The following is a 20,449-nucleotide window of genomic DNA, read 5'->3' as shown; positions in this document are numbered from 1 at the left end:
TTTTTACTGGAAAAGCGGTGGGTGGAAGGAATGCACATAATGTACTTTATTAGTTATTTCTACAAGCTAGCCATACTATTGCAGATTTTTCATTGTCATCTGCATGACCAAACAGGAAAAAGTAATTACATTTATTTTATATCTGGTCTGGTAAACTTCCTTGAGACTCCAGGGCTACTTCTACAAGGGCAGTCAGTTTTTTTAAAAGTCTGAAGACACTTTTTATGTAATTACCAGGATGATTCAGAAAAAAAAAAAAACGAACCATGGCTTCATTATTACAGAAGAGTAAAATAGCCTAAAACTAAGGACAAATTTTAGAAACAATTTTACAAGCAACATGACATCAGTGAAAGAATCACCCATAGCTTCCCTGCAGGCAGTGAGCAGAAGGGCAATACCAGAGCCATAGTTTGTATCATGTGCAGACTGCACCGTAGGAACCTGGGCCCTGCACGTCCCAAGGCCTGGTTCAGAGGGAGGGGAGTCTCCGAAAAGAGTCAGAGAATTGTCTGGGTTGGGAGGGACCCTTCAGATCATTGAGTCCAAACATCAACCTCACTCTGATCAAAACCATCACCAAACCATGTCTCTAAGCACTAGGGCAACCCAAGAGCCAGAAGGTCTCCCCTCAGCCTCCTTTTCTCCAGGCTCAACACCCCCAGCTCCCTCAGCCTCTCCTCACAAGACTTGTGCTCCAGACCCCTCACCAGCTCCCTTGCCCTTCTCTGGACCCGCTTCAGCCCCTCAAGGTCTTTCTTGTGGGAAGGGGCCCAAAACTGGACACAGCCCTCGAGGTGGGGCCTCACCAGTGCCCAGTCCAGGGGGACCAGCACCTCCCGAGTCCTGCTCCCCACGCTGTTCCTGACACAGGCCAGGATGCTAGTGGCCTTCTTGGCCACCTGGGCACACTGCTGGCTCATCTTCAGCCCACAGGCCACCAACACCCCCAGGTCCTTTTCTGCCAGGCAGCTCCAGCCACTCTGCCCCCAGCCTGGAGCACTGCAGGGGGTTGGTGGGACCCAAGGCCAGGACCCAGCACTGGCCCTTGGTGAACCTCATCCCATTGGCCTCAGCCCATCCATCCAGCCTCTCCAGATCCCTCTGCAAAGTCTTTCTACCCTCCAGAAGATCAATGCCCCCACCCAACTTGGTGTTGTCTGTGAACTGAGTGAGGGTGCACTCGATCCCCTCCTCCAGATCATCGATGAAGATGTTAAAGAGAACCAGCCCCAACACTGAGCCCTGTGGGACACCACTCCTGACCAGCCGCCAACTGGATGTGACTCCATTCCCCACCACTCTCTGGGCCTGGCCCTCCAGCCAGTTTTTAACCCAGTGGAGAGTCCTCCCGTCCAAGCCAAGGGCAGCCATGCTCCATATGTTAAACACTACATGATGACATTTTTCCAGCACCATCTTAGATGTAACTTTCTATTTTCTGAAAGCCAAATGCCTGCAATAGCTGTAGTTATAACCTGATTAATCATTGCACTAACATACAAACAGTTTCTAAACTAGCAGAATAGTAACAATTCACATACTACGGAACATACCTCAAAATGTCGATCAATTAGTTCAAAATATTCCTGCAGGGGAATTGAACCAGAAAAGGTACATGCAAAATCTTTGCAGTTTTGCTTCTTGAAATGTTCTTCGAGTCGAAGTATGAGCTCTTTTGTTATCAACCAAAGGTCTTCTAACTGATCACTCTGGATCCTGTATCGTTCTTTGAAAACAAGAACAAATATAAGACTTAAACGTACACTTAAGCCATATACATTCACCATACAACATAGTTCAGATAATACAGAAATTTAAGTTGCTGATTGCACCCAAAGCCTAGAGATTTCCCTAAGAGATACATGTTCACAAGTGTAAATGAAATTATTTTATTTTATTGATGTCAGTCCTAAATACTCTCTCTTTTATCCTAACTTTAATAGGCAATTTTGTAGCACAAAATTAAAGTATTTCTTGCTTCAGGACTACTTCAGAGTATGGGCCTGTTCATGAAGAACAAAAAAAACTATGAAGAACTACTATAATAAGGAAACAAGAGAATTACTGGATGATAATGTCATAGAACAGGCTCTCTACAACTCCCTGCCACAGCACACCCTTAGTGAGCTCTTCCGAGGGTTGGAGGAGGGAATGAGGCTCAATTTGCTTTGGACCATGGCAGAAGCACAGCATCCTAAGCATCTGCTAACGGTGGTAACAAACCAACTCCAGCCCACTTAAAATCTTGACTGCCTTGTGGAAACAGTTACTGAGTTCTTAGACAATACACTCAATATCCTTTTTATTATGTCTCTACCTCCTAGATACCTTGTTTTACTCCAGCTAGTCATAGACAACAATATTTAGTTTGATGCTTCACCCTAGGTACAGCTAAAATCAGCAGAGGAGACTTTTATCCATCTATACACCATGTCCTTGTAAAAATACCTTAGTGTAGAAATGAAACCGTTAACGTAAACTGAAGTGAAAAAACAAATCCTGTTAGCCAGTGTTATCTGTCCCAGCAAATTCATTTAACTTATCACATCTTGGTGAATTTCAAATTCCCAAGCTAGTGGGATGAGATTTTAATCCTGTTGTTTCTAGTTCACTTTCGTATAATCCTCTCTTCAGTTTCCAGAAAATCAGAATTGACTAAATGTTGAGAGGAAAACACTGTGGGAAAATCACAGCAGCATTTTAATTTATTTTTTTTTCAGATAAAAACTATCAAACAACAGTTCCTTATTTCTTTTCATTACTCATCTACCAATACCTTATCCAAAGGGGTAGATAGAAATGCAGTTACAAGGAAAAAGAGTTGCTGGGGTTTGATACAAACTAGTTCTTTTTTTTTGCCCTTGTTAACAAGGTTCACAGTAAATCAAATTAACCAGAATTCTTTAGATCTTGAATGTACTTATTTAAAGTTTTCTCAACATTAGTAATTCAAGACTGTTTGACTGTATCACTGGCATCATTCCCAGGACACGTATTTCACTGAACAGAGAATGACAAATTCTGTTTACAGTGTAACAGGAAAGAAGCAAGTTTTATTTAAAAACATGCCTGTAAAAGAAAAGAACACCATCTGCTAAATATAACATTCAACCTAATATCCATTTTTTAAACACTCACAACGTAATGGCTGGACTTAGTTGCATGTATCATCATACTCTGCCTTAAGTGATTTTTCCTTGAGGGAAATTAGTTCAGATGTTTTCAGGCCAAATCAACAGTCATTCCATTTACAACTGACGTATCTAATACAGTAATGGTTTTAAATGGATAAAACTCATTTCCTCCAAAATGCGCATTTAGTTTCCATACATTGTTTGTTGGTCAATACAAACACAATCTAATTTTACCAAGGCCTGAGTAGAGAAAATTGCAGTCATTTGCTTTACATGATCTTCCAGCTCTCAAAAAAAGGCAAATTAGATTTAGAAACTGTAGGAAACAGACTCTTCAGTTGTACTAAACACAGGCTTTAAATAGAAATACCATGAAAAAACTAGAGAAATATCTGTGCTTCTGCTCACCCTGTGCTTTTATAACAGTTAGCCAACACGTGTCAGATTTTCCTTAAAATAAGCTCTGTTACAATAGATTTGCAGAAAATTCTCAAACAGAAAAGGAGGAGACCGAGGAGCACCAGTAGGTTACAAAGGCTTTTAACACTACAACAGGTTGTCCAACAGCACAACCTGATTAAGAAGGGTGGTCCTGCCAGTGGGTTATCTGAAGGGAGTCCAGAAGATTGAGTTCACTTCTCAGCTAGGAAGCCCATGTCAACATTAAAAGAAAAACCAGCCACAATTAGCAGTCAAGCCTTCTTTACACTTTAATTAAAAGACAGTTTTAAATTCCAGCATAAAAACCCTAATCTACATGGTGAAATCTGCTTTTTAATACGTTTAGCTGTCAAAATGACCTTCAGGCTGGGTTCTTTGCAGCAGTGCTCTGACAGGCCGAAGTACCATCTTCAATTACTACACCGTTCCAAAGGGATTAGCTAATACAATTAAAAACAAACGTGCAAACAGATGTCGTTCATGTCGGCAGTTTCAGCAGTGAAACCCAACTCAACCTGGATGCTGGTGGCCTTCTTGGCCACCTGGGCACACTGCTGGCTCATCTTCAGCCCACAGGCCACCAACACCCCCAGCTCCTTTTCTGCCAGGCAGCTCCAGCCACTCTGCCCCCAGCCTGCAGCGCTGCAGGGGGTTGGTGGGACCCAAGGGCAGGACCCGGCACTGGGCCTTGGTGAACCTCAACAACATATCTATCTATTATATCTACACTTTCAAATTCTCTTTTTGAAGAACACTTCCATAATGATAATGCCATATATAATAAAGTATATATAATATAATGCAATATATAACAAAGTATAAACTCAGTGTTAAATGACATAGTAGAATAAGGAACTCCCACCTGAAATCATTAGTTCCATAGAAGATCTGTCCAGTCAGGCACAAGCATTTTATTATCATGAAATTCCACCAAACAATGCTTTTGTGTTATGGATAGTCTCCGTTCATAACAATATTCTGAATTATGCTTGAGTAACAGACCTCTAACAATACTTTTTCTAAACAAGTTTTACTTATTTAAAGCATTTCAATAACATTCATGCCTTCTTCCATAAGAGGGTAACTTTTCAAATAAGCAAACCCCCTAAGAAACTCCGTAACCAACCCAATCCAACGCATGAAGCGGATGCTGGAAGCAGGCTGCTACCATGGAAGGTGGCATCAAACCACTCGTTTGTTTTCTGAAGGCAGGATTCCCAGACACAAGAAATGAGTGGTCACACTACGAGAAACAGCTATTTTGCCTCTCCTTTGTGAAGTGAACTTCACCAGGAAAGCAGTGTGGGAAAGTTTATAGTAAGAGTGCAAGTGTCATTCCTAGCTAGTGAATAAACAAACCTGAGAGGAAAAGCTGGATGGTTTGGGGTGGGGGAAGTACAAGTCACAGCCTCACTAGAAGCTTTCATTCATTGCTTAGACACTCCCAGCTCACAGCTAACGCCACCAGTATTAATTAACCCGTCACAAATACTGATTTTTGAGAAGTGAGGCAGATTATTCTTGTGTTGAAAGAATTTCACATCAACAAAACAGCTTCTGATTTCTGACACAACACAATTTTTCTAACGCATTCACACAGTGTTGCATTTGAACTCTGGAACACCAACAGGTACTCTAGCGTTTCGATTTGTCAGTCTGCTGTATGAAGTGAAGGCTTTGTGCTCTTCTGGCATGAAAAAGGCTAAACACAGTTGAACTGATGTGGTTCCAACGCACACGCCAAGAAAGAGCAGAACAAGTTGTGTAGCTGTACAGGGCAAGACCATGAACTCTCCAAAATGAAGAGAGCCAATCCTTTTTAAGTAGCTGAAACACACAGGTGTTTGGAATGACTTAATTCACAAACTGCCCCACAAGAGACACTGGACAAGGTGACAGCGTGTCTACATGCTTGTTCTTACATTCTGGAGGCATAATAGGAGGCCTATTGAATCCATAATTCCACATTCACAAAGATATACAGGCACTCCAAGATAGAGACAGGCATTCACTTAGATGCAGAGAAGTAATCAGGGTCTGATGCCTAATTAAGGTCAAGGAGTCCTGAAAGTTAATGGAGAGTTAGAAACCTGGTTTTAGTTCCTTTCAAAAATTCCAGTAGATGACTACTTCCAAACAGGTGTTGAAATACCTTTGAGAAAAAGAGGTTTCTTTCCATTATTACGACAGTATTAATTCATGAATAAAAACATTGCTAAAAACTTGAAGAATATCCAATTTTTTCAGAGAATTGTCAGTGTAACGTCCTATACTTTGAGTATGATTTTTTTTTTGTTATAAAATTTTGTGCCTTCCCTAGTAACATAATTAGACACTTAGGAGGGATTAAGAAACAGTCAGTCAATACTTTGAAACTCCTGCGTTAATTCTCACACAGTGATTATCCTCTTCATATGATCCACATTGTCATTTTGTACATCTATTAACTGATGATCAAGCCTCTTTTACGTTAATACTAATAGCACTTACGTGATGTTTTTGAAGCAAGAAGAGTGGTTTTTGAAGAAGTTGAAAACTGAAATCCCAGAACATTTACCTGGTCATCCTCAGACGAAGGATCAACAAAATCTGAAAGAGGGAGTTGAGTTCAGTATTCTATAATTCCACACCGGTATTCAACAAACCTCAAATTTGTTTGAAGTTTAAATTTGTGTACCATATTTTAAAAACCACTCCATGTCACCTCTCCTACCAACTTTCCTCTAAAAATACAGCAAAACAGGGAGTAGAAGAGATCGATGTTTTGAGTACACCAAGAATCCAAAGTTCTTTCAGAGATCACATCATAAATAGCATGCGCTTTTTTTTCCCCAAATGGGACTGAAAATGGGATGAACAGGAATCAGAAGATTTAAATACCTTCTTCTTGAACCCATTAGGCCCATGCTTTGTGTTATATTTTCAGTAATGCACCCCTAGGTTAAAAAGTAAAATATAACGCTCTATTTTGCAAGCATTACCACATACCCATAACGGAAGCAAAGTCTAAACCTTTGGAAAAGAGTTTCTCTGTTTCAAGTAAGTATTACACAGCACATCCTTTTGAGATAAAAGGTATATTTACCCTCAAAGTGAAAAAAATCTACCAAAAACACCCAACCATGTCTACTTTACTGCTCTCAGACAAATGTACTCTCTAAACTTTTCAAAAAGTGATGCAGCTGCATCTTAAAAATATCTTATTAAAGTTGTTGGCCCATACAGCTCTCAGAAAACTGTTCCAGAACCTTAGTCCTCTGAAGTTCAGAAACTTAATCACTACCAGACTAAACTTATTAACAATCACTTTATAAACCCTGTTTACTCATTTCTTCTTGTGCTAATACAACCATCTAGATCCATGATACAGCCACAAAACATTCACTGAAGGCAACTGTATTCCTTTTTATTTTTTTGCCTGTGTTTTATTAAGCTAAATGAGTCACTTTTTTAATTCTCCTCTTCAAATCCCTAGATAATGTTCCTAGCCTTTTTTTTTTTTTTTTACACTTTTGAGTTTGAATTAATTTTTATGTAATTTCCAGGCCCAGCACTCAGTGTGCCAGTGCACAGTAACGTGATACTAGTTTTCCTGCATGGAAACAGTTTGACTAATGCACCCCCAGGTCTTTCTTGTTTGCTTATGATTGTACCATCTTGTACCACAGAGCGTCCCTGTGCTCACTTCCACCTTCTCTATCACTTCCAAATTATGAGCACATCATTACAGCAGAAATTATTTTCATAACATTACACTTTATAGTACTCAGTCTCATTCTTCTTTTTTCCAGTCCTAAATGGCACCTAATTTCTCCTTCACAGTATTTTAATATAAAATGTATCTCAGGCTGGTGCATCAGAAAATACTGCTAAGTACATGTCTTCTTTTTGGTCTTTTTTTTTTTAAATGAATACCCATGTTTTCCCCATTAAAACACCACTGATGCAATTTTATGTAAAATGGTTTTTTGGATACCTGTATCATTCCCACTGCACAAAGAAATGTGCAGTTTTACCAGAGACAGACATACCAGCCCAGGTGGATTATTACTGAAATAATATGCCAGCATTTCTTTCGAAATACACTTTTTTAACATTCTAACAGTAGCTTTGTTAATTACCTCATTATTTTGCACGGTTAAACAATTCCTGCTGGAGTTCCTAACGCATTTCCTATTATAGACATATTTAAAAACCTACCTGGAAAAATGGTGAGAAAACTGACAGGAGGTTTATTGGTATCGATAGTCAGCTTGTGGTTTGCAGCTTTGGAAGGCTGGGCTGGAGAGCAGACGAGCCGCAACGGCAGCCTGAAGGTACACTGTGCAACTTTTGGTATTCCTAGAACGACAAAAAATACATCCATCTTTCATATCCATCTCCTGAATTTAAGATATTTCATACTGCTGTCCTCAAAGAGGTATAACAAGAGACTTTTAATGTGGTTAAGGAATATGTTAAAACAAAAACTATGTAAAATTCTCAACTTCTGTTACATCTTTCTCCAAAAACACTTTTAAATTTGAATACTTCTAATTACCTTTTTACGTGAATATTTTCAACTGAATGGGAAAGCAAGAGTCATTAGCCAAATCCAGTGCATGCCTGTATTTATACCAATTAATAGGCAATGCAGATCAACATTTTATTTAATGGTCTATAAAAACAATTCTAGTTTAACACAGACAACAGCTCTGTGATTACTTTTGATGCTTTGAACACAAAACTGAAGCATGTACATTTTATCAGGAAAATCACAAATTAAGTCTTTCTTAAAGACATATTTATTTTTTATACTCTTAAATAATATTTATGCAACCTTTATATCATGTCAGAGGTTTGCAGCTTAGGAAAAAAAAAAAGTGTCTAATAGAGATTATTACCCAAAGGTATATTAAATTCTATCTTGCAACTCATTGCATCATAACAAAACAGAGCTGTAGAACAAACTGGCTACTGCCTTTGGTATTAAGGTCTAATCTGATATGCAATTTTATCAGAATGGTATAAGAGAAGAGTATAAGAGAAGAGGATGTTTTAACACTGACATTTAGAAAATGAATGCATTAGTGTGTGTCCAAAATTTGCTCAGATATAAACATTGTTTAAAATCGCATGGCAGAAATCACCTGGTATGTTGTATGTGAAAGGTAAAAAGTGCTCATTGCTACAAAATACAGAGATCTTGGTCAGTGGGGCAGGCAGATTCTGGGGGTTTTGAGGAAGATTTGTTGATGAAGCAGCTAACAGGGAAATCTTGTTTTGTTTGGGTACAGGCTTACCTTACCAATACTCCTCTTTTATTGAGAACACCATTAATGTCATAGCAACAATCCCTCGTTCTCTCCCAAACAACCCACCAATCTCAAACATTAACCCCAACACTGACCTCAGCAGAATTTAACAACGTAGATCTTTAGAGAAACTAAAGTTACTGTCATGGATTATGTGGAGACAGAAAAGTCATGAAACTGATGGCTACACAGATGTTCTCCATCGCAAACTTAGCAGGTTAGTATAAAAATAGAGCTCAACCATTTGTTACTCATCCAAGCAATGCTTTTTGCTAACAATTTTGTTTGTGTGCTGCTTGGTAGATTTATTGTAATGAAAAATTATTTCTAAGACTCATCTCATGGGAAAAATGCTACTCGCAGGCTCAGATTCATCCCTCTGATGTCAATTCATTAGCTCTTTTGGCTGGTTGATAAAGCCTCCCAGTGACTATTCCGCAAAAAACAAATTCAGTGTAAAACGAGCAGAAAGCTTAGGACAGGTCCACAAAATCAGGATATCCCTGGATTCCAAGGAAAATTCCTGAAAAGATACTTGACATTAAGCCCATGACCTCTCAGAATGATTCACTCAACTGTATCTTCACCATCTGATGGGAAAATTAAAATATTTTCTTGATGTCAACATAAACTTCTTACTATGGAACTTAGATATGGAGATTCATCAACAGGAAAAAATTAGTGAGAAAACTAGCCAGAAATATTTTGAAATATTTTTATATTTAAAACAAGATAGCTTTCTTCTGGTTTCAAATCACCTCTTCCTAGATAGTCTGCTGTCAGTCTGCCTCATCTTAAGCATAATTTTTTGGTATTTCAGAAAGAGGTCCAATCAAAACTAATTCAAACAGCATCTGGGGCTTTGGGAGGGGGCGGGAGGGGACTGAGGAGATTTGCAATTGTTGAGTCCAAAACATACAAGAAAACCAAACCAAAAAGCTCCAATAAAATTTATCAATACAGTGGAAAACTCATGCTGGGGAATGCTTTCAGAATATATCAAACTTTGAAGGGGTAGAGAAGAAACACAGAGCAGTAGCAAAGTGTGGGAGCCAGAACCTCCTCAATCCTTTGGTGTCATGGCTAGTAACTACTCTCGCCTCAGCTAGAGCTGTGATACGTTGCATGAGACACAAGTTTAGCACTGTAATACAGAAAAAAGGTGAAAAAAAGTTCAAATTCTCTTCTAACCTGAAACAAATTTTGGAACTTTATCTCTTGAGTTTCTACTTAAAGGCATACTATGCACTTACCTGATAAAAGTAATAAAATGGTTAGCTTCCATTCCGCGCATTCATGTCTATTCTATTTGAAACATAAGACTGATGTGTATAGAATCATACGATGGTTAGAGGTGGAAGGGAGCACATGATAAAAAATATTAAAGCTCAGATCTCTATTTTAGGACCTCACTGTAACCCCAATGAATTTTGATCCAGATAATTCTACAAAATTTACTGCGATGCTCAGGTTTCTCTTCAGCATCAGGTTTTCATCTGGAGTAGAAGTTTCTTAAAACAAAATCCATATCTTCATTTTTAGAATGTTCCCTTTCAAATTATATACATTTCTTTTTATATAGTTTACTTATATATTTGATCTATATTTTAGTAATTTTAAAAATTACTTTGTATAGCAGAAATCTGCCACACGGTGATAGCCATCAGACAAGACAACAGGACAATAGCTATAGGAAAAGAGGAAATGGCCTCAAGTTGCACCAGGGGAGGTTCAGATTGGAGAGTAGGAACAATTTTTTTACATTGAAAGGGTTCTTAAGCCTTGGCCTGGGCTGCCCAGGGCAGTGGTTGAGGCCCCATCCCTGGAGGTGTTTAAAAGCCGGGTTGACCTAGTGCTTAGAGACATGGTTTGGTGATGGTTTTGATCAGAGTGAGGTTGATGGTTGGACCAAATGTTCTGAAAGGTCCCTCCCAACCTGGACAACTCTGATTCTATGATTCTATTCTTGTCAAGAGAATTATTCTATTGAGATGGTTCAAGCATCTATTCCCTGTGTGGCACCTCAAGGTCCCTGAAACATCCAGAATCCAGAAAAGGAAGGGAACCATTAACACACTTAGCTACTTTTTTACTTCAATTAGTACGCTTGTAAGATCATAAGCATTGCAAAACAAAACTCAAATATACATATTTCTATACATATAACTTCTGTTTAGAAAAACTGCAAAACTGAAAACGCCCTCTCAATTGATCTCTAAATCTATGACAAGCAACTTTTTTCCCCTCCCCAAGATGTGAGGAATTTGTACTTAATATATTTTTTTTGAAGTTAGCAAAACACTTCCTGTAAAGAGTGTACCTTTTCACTACATGTAAACAACTACATTGCAAAACTACCCTTTTCTCTTTTTAGTCTACCTAGACATAAGCCAACTTTCTAGTCCTGTTTTGTCCTTTTAATCGTACCTTTTGCAAGTAGCATCTCTACCCCAATCAGCTTTGTACTGCTGCCATTCTAGGCTAGAAAGCAGCCTTCTAGCCTTGAACAAGATGTTTCCAATAGTAACTGGAATGGAGAGATGGTCAGTGACATCACTGGCAGAGGTACTCAGTTCAAACAGCAGAGCATTAGCTACAAACCCTTACGAGCTGTTTCAACTGCACCAAAAATTTTCATTTAGCTATAATTTAGCTGCCTAAGTTCTTGTTGAAACTTGAAAAAAAAAAATAGCTAAAAATATGCTAAAGAACATACAATTGTGTTTTCCATTTCCAATCTCAATGCACAAGGCCCTTAATAGTTTGCAAAGTTCTTAGCTTTCACAGGAGAAAGTGCAATATAGTTCACCAAGAAATGTCTTTACGACTTTCCTATTTTCTCCATGAGTAATTGTCATCTTATGTCAACTTATGTCTTATTGTCGCCTCATTTACTTTCAATTTTCTCAAACATTCACCCCTTCAGAGTTATCAAACCAAGGACAGTAAGAATGCACAGAAATAATAGGTAAAATAACTGCTCCCTTCCAAATCTGCTTTATTCGGCATACGCTATCACTCATAAAACCATTCTAACTTCACATGTTTTCCATCACTCACCTTCAGGGTTGAGCTCTGCCATACAGCCAGCAACGGGACGAAAGGAAAAAAAAAATCACGTAAGATACTACTCAAATACGAAAAAAAGAAAATGCAGTAACAGGTTTTAAAGAACTTAAGACCCATTTGTTAAGTAGACAATACATAAAGACATAACTCTCGCCAAAAACCAGACATGAGACCGCATCCATCAATAGTGCAATCCCATCCAACTAAGTGACTCATTAACCTTCAGCTGGAGGAATCCCATGAGACACACCGAAGACTCATTTGGCCACAAATATGAGTATCTTAAAAAATAAAAGGAAAAAAATCTCTATTCAGATAAAAGAATCCACAAAGGCACTTAATTTATTTTTTTTACCAATATATTACACTTAAGGATTTGATTGCCTCCTACAGGCAACACTAGTATTTGTATGTAATTGATTAGAATTATCCCAGCTTAGTAATTTAAATAAATATTCAAAAAATTAGTAAGATCTTAATGATGCTCTTTCATATAGAAGTCTTCCAAATTCTACCATTAAACATAAGTCTTTAAAAAATCTTCTAATTCCTTTAGATGTCATATCTTCTGGGGATTTTTTTTAATTGCATATAAACAATCAAACATACGGAAGAGGCAAGATTTTTTTACTTCCCTAACCAAAAGGCTTGCAAAAATCCAATCTAACATCTAAAATGCAAGTTTAACCAGTATCACCTGAAAGAAATAAGACATTCAGTGGCCGGTGAGAAATACCCTTTCAGTTTGATGCTCTCTGGTCTGGGAAAGCAAAAATCCCAGAAGCAAGAGCAGAAAACCAAGAAGCCAACTTTCAGAAATCAGAGGATCTAAGATACTCAGAAGTCTACTCCCTAAGGAGTCGTACCACACCATCTGTCTGAAAGCACAACCCTGGGTTAGATACTCATGTAGGTGCAGCATTGGGCCGGGTCCTGCATTTCAGTCCCACCAACCCCCTGCAGCGCTCCAGGCTGGGGGCAGAGTGGCTGGAGCTGCCTGGCAGAAAAGGACCTGGGGGTGTTGGTGGCCTGTGGGCTGAAGATGAGCCAGCAGTGTGCCCAGGTGGCCAAGAAGGCCACCAGCATCCTGGCCTGTGTCAGGACCAGTGTGGCCACCAGGACTCAGGAGGTGATGGTCCCCCTGGACTGGGCACTGGAGAGGCCTCACCTCGAGGGCTGTGTTCAGTTCTGGGCCCCTCACTACAGGAAGGACACTGAGGTGCTGGAGCGTGTCCAGAGGAGAGCCACCAAGCTGGGGAGGGGTCTGGAGAACAAGTCACACAAGGAGAGGCTGAGGGAACTGGGCATGTTTAGTTTGGAGAAAAGGAGGCTGAGGGGAGACCTCATTGCCCTCTACAACTCCCTGAAAGGAGGCTGCAGAGAGGTGGGGGTTGGCCTCTTCTCCCAGGGGAATAATGCCAGGAGCAGAGGAAATGGTCTGAAGTTGGGGCAGGGGAGGTTTAGATTAGATATTGGGAAGAATGACTTTACTGAGGGGGTGGTCAGGCACTGGAACAGCCTGCCCAGGGAGGTGGTGGAGTCACCATCCCTGGAGAGATTTAGGAAACGCGTAGACGTGGCTCCTCAGGGCATGCTCTAGTGCCCGGGATTGTTGGGTTGGTTTATTTGTGTGTGTGTGTGGTTGGACTCAATGATCTCAAAGGTCCTCTTGACCCATGAAGATTCTGTGATTTATCTCACTCACAAGGCATAAACACTCGGTCACAATAGAGAGGGACTGCAGCTCTACCAGCTGTTCATGCAGGCTCTCAAGAAAAAGGGAGACGCATCCTTTTCTCTCCTGCCCTCTTCACACACCTGCAAGGGTATGTCTAAAGGGGGCAAGATCAAGCTCTTCAAAAACACGTTTCAGTTTTGTCTAGAAAGAAGCATTTCAGTCATCACCCAGCCTAGACTACCATCCTAAACACAGCTTCCAGTGACAAGTGGTGTGGACTCCATGCTGAAATAGAAGTGCACACCTAGGATACAGTACTCAAGCCCAGCCCTCTTCCCTTTGTGCTGGCACAGGTCTGCCTTTGCACAGAGAACCCCATCAGCAAATCTGGCTGGGAAATAACCGTGGATTGTGTGAGCACACCAGGAAAGGAGGTGGAGGAGCAGAGCCAAGCAGTAAGGAGTGAGGAACGCATGGCTTCAACTCGTTTCTGCTGCATTTAGCAGGGAAGCCCTGCCTCAACACAGTTTCTCAGCAGCCCAACACATTCACAAGGCTGTGTGTAGAAAACTGAGCTGAGCAGTCTTCAGTTCTGGGCAGCAGGGTAAATCTACATGTTCTATCACTAGGGTCATCTGGGCGTTATATAACAGAACAACTTACAGAATCACAGAATTGTAGTGGTTGGAAGGGACCTCAGAGATCATCGAGTCCAACCACACAAAAAAAAAACCAAACCAAAACAAAAAAACCAGCACCCACCACCTAAACACACAACAACAACCACCAAACCAAAAACCATCACCCACCCACACAGCACCCCACCACAAACCAGTAATCTTGGGCACTAGAGCATGCCCTGAAGAACCATGTCTACACGTTTCTTAAATACCTCCAGGGATGGTGACTCCACCACCTCCCTGGGCAGCCCCTTCCAATGCCTGACAACCCTTTCAGTAAAGAAATGTTTCCTAATATCCAACCTGAACTTCCCCTGGCGTAACTTAGTCTCTATTCCTCTGGGTTAGTGTATTTGTTTAGAATTAATATGTCCAACTGTGGAAAGGGGCGTGAGGAATAATCCCTCCCAAGGCTCAGTCACATCTCCTCCTCTGCAGGAAGGCAGCTCCTGTCACATTTGGTGGCAGCCCAGAAGGGTCAACAGTCAGGAACACGTCATTAACTTCTCACTCCAACAGGTGGGCCCTTAAGGGGCAGAGCAGAGGCAAACTGATACGGCAGGGGGGGAGAGCTTGCACAGCTCCTTCCCAAGCCATACCCATATGATTTTGTATCTCTAAGACCAATTATGTAACTGAATATTATAACATAACATAAAATATTAACAAAATCTAAAGACTTGACTCAAACATACATTATTTCTTTAATCGCTACTGCCTTCAACACATTTCAAAAAAACATTTATAAGACATATGTTAAGAAAAAGACCTCAAAAAAGGCAAATTAATTTGAAACCTCCAGTGGCTTACCTGTTGGTGTGTTATATGAAACCACACAACTCCCTTCCAGTTCTGATGGAGAACAATTCCCCTTCAAAAAGGCAGACACGACCACAGTTTCAGATGAATCTGGTTCTAAAAACAATACACAAAGTAATAGGAGCATCCAAATGAAAGCAACATATTTTCTAGCACTTCAGGAAATACTCTACTAAATTATGATAATTGTTTCCATTAGTTCTCCTTTATCAAATCATGGGATATGCTTTTTTTTAAATCCCTAATTTGTAAAAGGCAAACTAGTCTCTCCATCTCACAGCTCCGTCGAAGTCTAACCAATGAGACAATTCAGCACACTGAACACAGGGAATAACAAAACAAATGCAGTTTTACATTGTGATTTTAATATTTTACAAAGCCATTGGCCCTTTGCTCTTGTCCCGAGTTGAGAAAACCTAGGGTCTGTCCTTTCAGATGAGAGCAGCCGTCAGCAGAGCCCTGTTCCAACAGGGACTGTGACTGCCCATTCCAGAGGAGAAATGGTCTCTGCCCTCCCAGCTGAGGGAGCAGGACACACCTCTCTGGTCTCCAGCTCTACTCAGTCTTCAAGGCAACCCCACCTACAGTCTTATCAACAGAGTTGAAAAAGTTGGAGCGTACGCTGGACTGTCCACAGGCAAACAAGCCTTCTGTCTCTGCTTTTAGCTCATGCCATGCCATGCCATTTCTACATAAACAGAATTGCCAGCAAAACAAAAACGCTACAGCAAAACTACCACAGAAAAACTGATTTATCTCATTTATCTCTTTTTTCCTCCCTCCGTCACGTAGCTGCCACCATGCCTCTCCTCACCTGCTGTACATCCTACCATAGTCAAGGAAGCTACTCCGTTCCTTTCTACTTAAGGCTTGCACACAGTCTCCCACAGCACCCTCACGGGTAAGTTTGCTGCTGATACAAAGCTGGGAGGGGTGGCTGACACCCCAGAAGGCTGTGCTGCCATCCAGTGAGACCTGGACAGGCTGGAGAGTTGGGCAGAGAAGAACCTGATGAACCTCAAAGGCAAGTGCAGGGTGCTGCACCTGGGGAGAAATAACCCCCTGCACCAGGACAGGTTGGGGGTGACCTGCTGGAGAGCAGCTCTGAGGAGAAAGACCTGGGGAGTCCTGGGGGACAACAGGATGCCCATGAGCCAGCAATGGGCCCTGGTGGCCAAGAAGACCAATGGCATCCTGGGGGCATCAGGAAGAGGGTGAGCAGCAGGTGGAGGGAGGTCATCCTGCCCCTCTGCTCTGCCCTGGGGAGGCCCCATCTGGAGCACTGGGACCAGTTCTGGGCTCCCCAGTTCCAGAAGGACAGGGAATTGCTGGAGAGGGGACAGCAGAGGCTACCAAGATGATGAGGGGCCTGGAGCATCTCTCTTACAAGGAGAGGCTGAGGGACTTGGGTCTTTTTAGTCTGGAGAAGAAAAGGCTGAGGGGGGATCTGATCAACACCTATAAATACTTCAAGGGTGGGTGTCAGGAGGATGGGGCCAGTCTTTTTTCAGTGGTGCCCAGGGACAGGACAAGAGGAAATGGGCACAAACTGCAACATAAGAAGTTACACCTAAACATGAGGAGGAACTTCTTTCCTGTGAGGGTGGCAGAGCCCTGGCAGAGGCTGCCCAGGGAGGTGGTGGAGTCTCCTTCTCTGGAGACATTCAAACCCACCTGGACACGTTCCTATGCAACCTGCTCTGGGTGGACCTGCCTTGACAAGGGGTTGGAGGAGATGATCTCCAGAGGTCCCTTCCAACCCCATGGGATTCTGTGATTCCCCCAGTAGCAGTATCCAAGAGCTGCAGAGTGCAGGCAAGGCAGATCTGTGACAGCTTGAACTGCAGTGTATTTGCAACAGGGGTCTCAGAGGGCAGACTTCACACACCCACAGAGAAAGTCTTAAGATACTGTAATGGGACTACAAGAATTTACCTAAATCGTCAAAGAGGAACTGGTCACAGGTGACTGCTAACGGGGCTTGGACACACACTGCCAGGCTGGGTTTCTGCGCCGTCACTCTGCTCTGCACTGTTACCTGCACCAAGTGACACACACAGGTAGTTAGAGGAAGCAACAAATTAATCTCTGAATAGCAGGAAACAAACATAACCAGCAAAAAGATAGGAAAAAACGGGCAAAGAGTAATTCAGCAACAGCATCTAAGACCTTCAAATTTCAACTTCAAAACCACTATTTTCCTTTCACAATTTTTGTTTCCTTATAGCCAATAATGGAACACAGTAACTTGCAAGGCTACAAAAAAACTGAGGGGATTTCTCTTGCTCTTTGCAATTTTAAGCCAATACAAATTAATGTGAAATTGTTAATTAAAATGCTAATATTTTGCATTTCCCAATGACATTCAGCTTTTTGCTGCATACAGGAGCCTGGAGTGAAGAATACTCTTATCTAGTAACTTTTGCCAAGAAGTATTTAATTTTATTAAAACTTTTCTAACAGGCTTGTCATTGGTGCCAAATTAAATTTAAAAATTAAGTTTTAAATATAGAAAATAAGTGCCACAAATTCTGAAGTTTTTTTAAAGCACAGTGCATTGTCTGCAGCTGTTTTGAGTACAATGACAACCACTACAATAGCTGAATAATATTCATTAACATTACCTAGATTGCAGAACACATGCAAGGCACACCCATACATTGGGTGCAGCCGTGCAATTCAAGAAAATACTGAATTTTAAAATTTATTAAAATTCTTCTCAAGTTGTCAAATTCAGTGGCAAAATTCAAATTAGTCTGACAAGTCATAACATGCAACCATAATGTACAAGTATTTCTCACTTTCCTAAGAACTAATGCTTATAACCTTGCAAATAGTAGAGTTGAATCCATTAATTAAAAAGAACTTTTTCATCAACTGCAGGTAATTAGAATGGAGTCATGTGAAGATCAGTTAAATTGACTTTCCAGAGGAAAAACTATTCTGGAAAAAATTCAATGCATGATAACACCTACATTTACTATTTTTGTTTCATTAAAAGGTATAAGATGCATAAACAAGAAAAAAGAATAGAGAATTATAAAATATTATAATTAAAAAGCTTATCAAATATATAAACACATCCTCATTTTTAATAGCATTTGCTATTGGCTTTACAATAATGAGCAGCTGAGGGGGAAAAATGGGAGCTACTTGTGTTCCCGATACTGAAATTATAACCACTCCCCAAAAATTGCATTTGGCAATTATAAACACTATACTTTCTTCTTTAATAACTCACACAACATATTGGCTCCACTGTAAACTAAAAGCTGACAAATTCAAACCTTTCTGGAGGTAATTTAAATTTACGTTACATATTTTAAGGTACCCTTATCTTCACAAACAGCCTGAGTCAAAGTCCAATGCTGTTCATCTGAGTTTCTTCAAGCAAAACTGTCATAAACTTTAGCAGGATTAGAGTTTTATCCTGTATCATTTTAGCATATAAAAATGCAGAGAAAGCTGTTGGACCAGGTACAACTAAACCACAATAGAGGAAGGGAATTTGGTTCAATTAATATTCCAGTTACCCTCCCTTTCATTTAAGACAGAGGGAGAACTTGCAAGGTTCTCAAAAATAAGGTTCGGTTGATACTCCTAGAACCACTTAGATTGCTCACACTCAGAAATAAAAACCATGATCCTTTTTAGGCAACACTGAGGAGAACCTACACTTGCACACACGTGCATGCACATGCCCTCATACTTTCGTTAGAATCAGCTACAGACAGCAACTCTCAAGGACTGCAATGATGTTCATTTTCAAATTAATTTTTCTTAGGTTTTTTTCTTCCCACTATCAAAAGCTATGAAAGTCTTTTTACAAAAAAAGTCTACTTTTGTTTATTGACAACTAAAAAAGCAGCTGAAGACAACAAACTTCACATTTTAAGTAAACAAACATTTTTTCCCTTTGAAAAGTGTTGGTAAAATTATTCTTATAACTTCAAAACCAACTTCATTCCATCCTAATAATGCTTTTGTGTCTGCTTCTCGATAAGTCTATCAAAAAATAAACCCCCTATCACTTTCTGACTTCAGCAGGAGGCTGGTTAGAATGAAACCTTGTCATGCTAAGGAGAAGAATTACACATATGCTGCATTTCAGATGTTACTCATTTTCATGATCTAAGTGAAATACACAGAAAGTGACAGGTTTATTAAAATTTGCCACCGCTATTTGAATGCTACTGTTTGAGCTGGGCACAGTACCTTCACTGTGACTGATGGTACTGCCTCTGCCTTCACCTCACTGTCAGTGGCTTGCTGTGAAGAAAAAGATGAAAACAGAATAAACCCAATATTACACAGGAATGAGCGGACACAATGAATGCAATATCACTTTCACACTATCAACTTGGTAAACAGGGAATTAATGGTAAAGGACTTATCATCCCTATGACAGACTAAAATACACAAAATATGTTTTGAGCTCCCTCTGAAAATGTAAAGCCTCCGTTCAAAATTGCCTGAAAAAAGGATAGCACAAGGTCATGAATGTTGTTTATATAAGAAACTAACTTTGAAGTATATATGAATATTTGATACTGTTTTGTTTGGCACAGTACTATCCGCTGTATATTTCTTTAAATTCTGGAAATACTTTCTGTTATTCAGCAGCGAAATGTGACTTCCAATCTGCCAATACATTATATAGACACCATAGTATGTACTACAAAATCATCACACATGATCTTATAATCAGAAATATATTTTGAACTTCAAAAGAAAATTATAGCAGGCATCTTCCCAGTCCTGATAATTTCCACTTTAATAGACAGTCCCTTTTAATTCCAAATTCATCTTGACCTTACAGTCTATTTTAATATTTTCTGCTTATATTTCATTTTGCATCAGGTCAGTCCTAACAGTTTAAGAAAATGTTCCTGCTTAAATTATTTGATTTTAAAGACACTTCACTTCTGCTGGAATACCAAATTACTGACTTGAACTTATACCTTCTCATGATAAAAGAGTAGATTAAGAACAATCAGATGACCAATAGTCACCCTCCTTGTCATCCCAATGTGCCACCATAAGGCCCACATCTGCAAAGTTCCTAAGAAGTCAGGAAGTTGGTAGCCCCTCTGGGTTCTACAAACAGGGTCTTCATTTATACATCTCGTATCTTTTTCAGTTTAAAAACCATAGCTGGTTTCACACTGGCCTCTCATACTCTCATCACTGTCTGTGGTTACCAGTGACCCTGAATCAATAGCATGGGTGCAAAGAGATTGATCCTGACCATACTCAGCTTTCCAAAATCAGCTGGACTTCCTGGCTCAGAGGTGACCCTCAGGGAGTAGTGTTAAATAACCAGAATGCTCC

General features: G+C 40.3%; 1 protein-coding gene across 1 annotated transcript in view; it reads right to left on the bottom strand.

Moving 5' to 3' along the window:
- Positions 1-20,449, bottom strand: part of LOC106892349 (protein PTHB1-like) — a 355,117-nt gene that overhangs the window by 271,979 nt on the left and 62,689 nt on the right. The window contains exons 12-18 of the mRNA XM_014949498.1: positions 19,334-19,387; positions 17,054-17,156; positions 15,110-15,214; positions 11,933-11,947; positions 7,779-7,919; positions 6,069-6,167; positions 1,557-1,729 (exon numbers count right to left, since the gene is read on the bottom strand). Coding sequence (XP_014804984.1) covers positions 1,557-1,729; positions 6,069-6,167; positions 7,779-7,919; positions 11,933-11,947; positions 15,110-15,214; positions 17,054-17,156; positions 19,334-19,387 — 690 coding nt within the window. The remainder of the gene's footprint in view (positions 1-1,556; positions 1,730-6,068; positions 6,168-7,778; positions 7,920-11,932; positions 11,948-15,109; positions 15,215-17,053; positions 17,157-19,333; positions 19,388-20,449) is intronic.

Source organism: Calidris pugnax, unplaced genomic scaffold (genome assembly GCF_001431845.1).
Source record: "Calidris pugnax isolate Ruff unplaced genomic scaffold, ASM143184v1 scaffold124, whole genome shotgun sequence".
Taxonomy (NCBI): domain Eukaryota; kingdom Metazoa; phylum Chordata; class Aves; order Charadriiformes; family Scolopacidae; genus Calidris; species Calidris pugnax.
The sequence above is the reverse complement of the archived record's forward strand: the minus strand, read 5'-3'. Positions and strand labels throughout refer to the sequence as shown.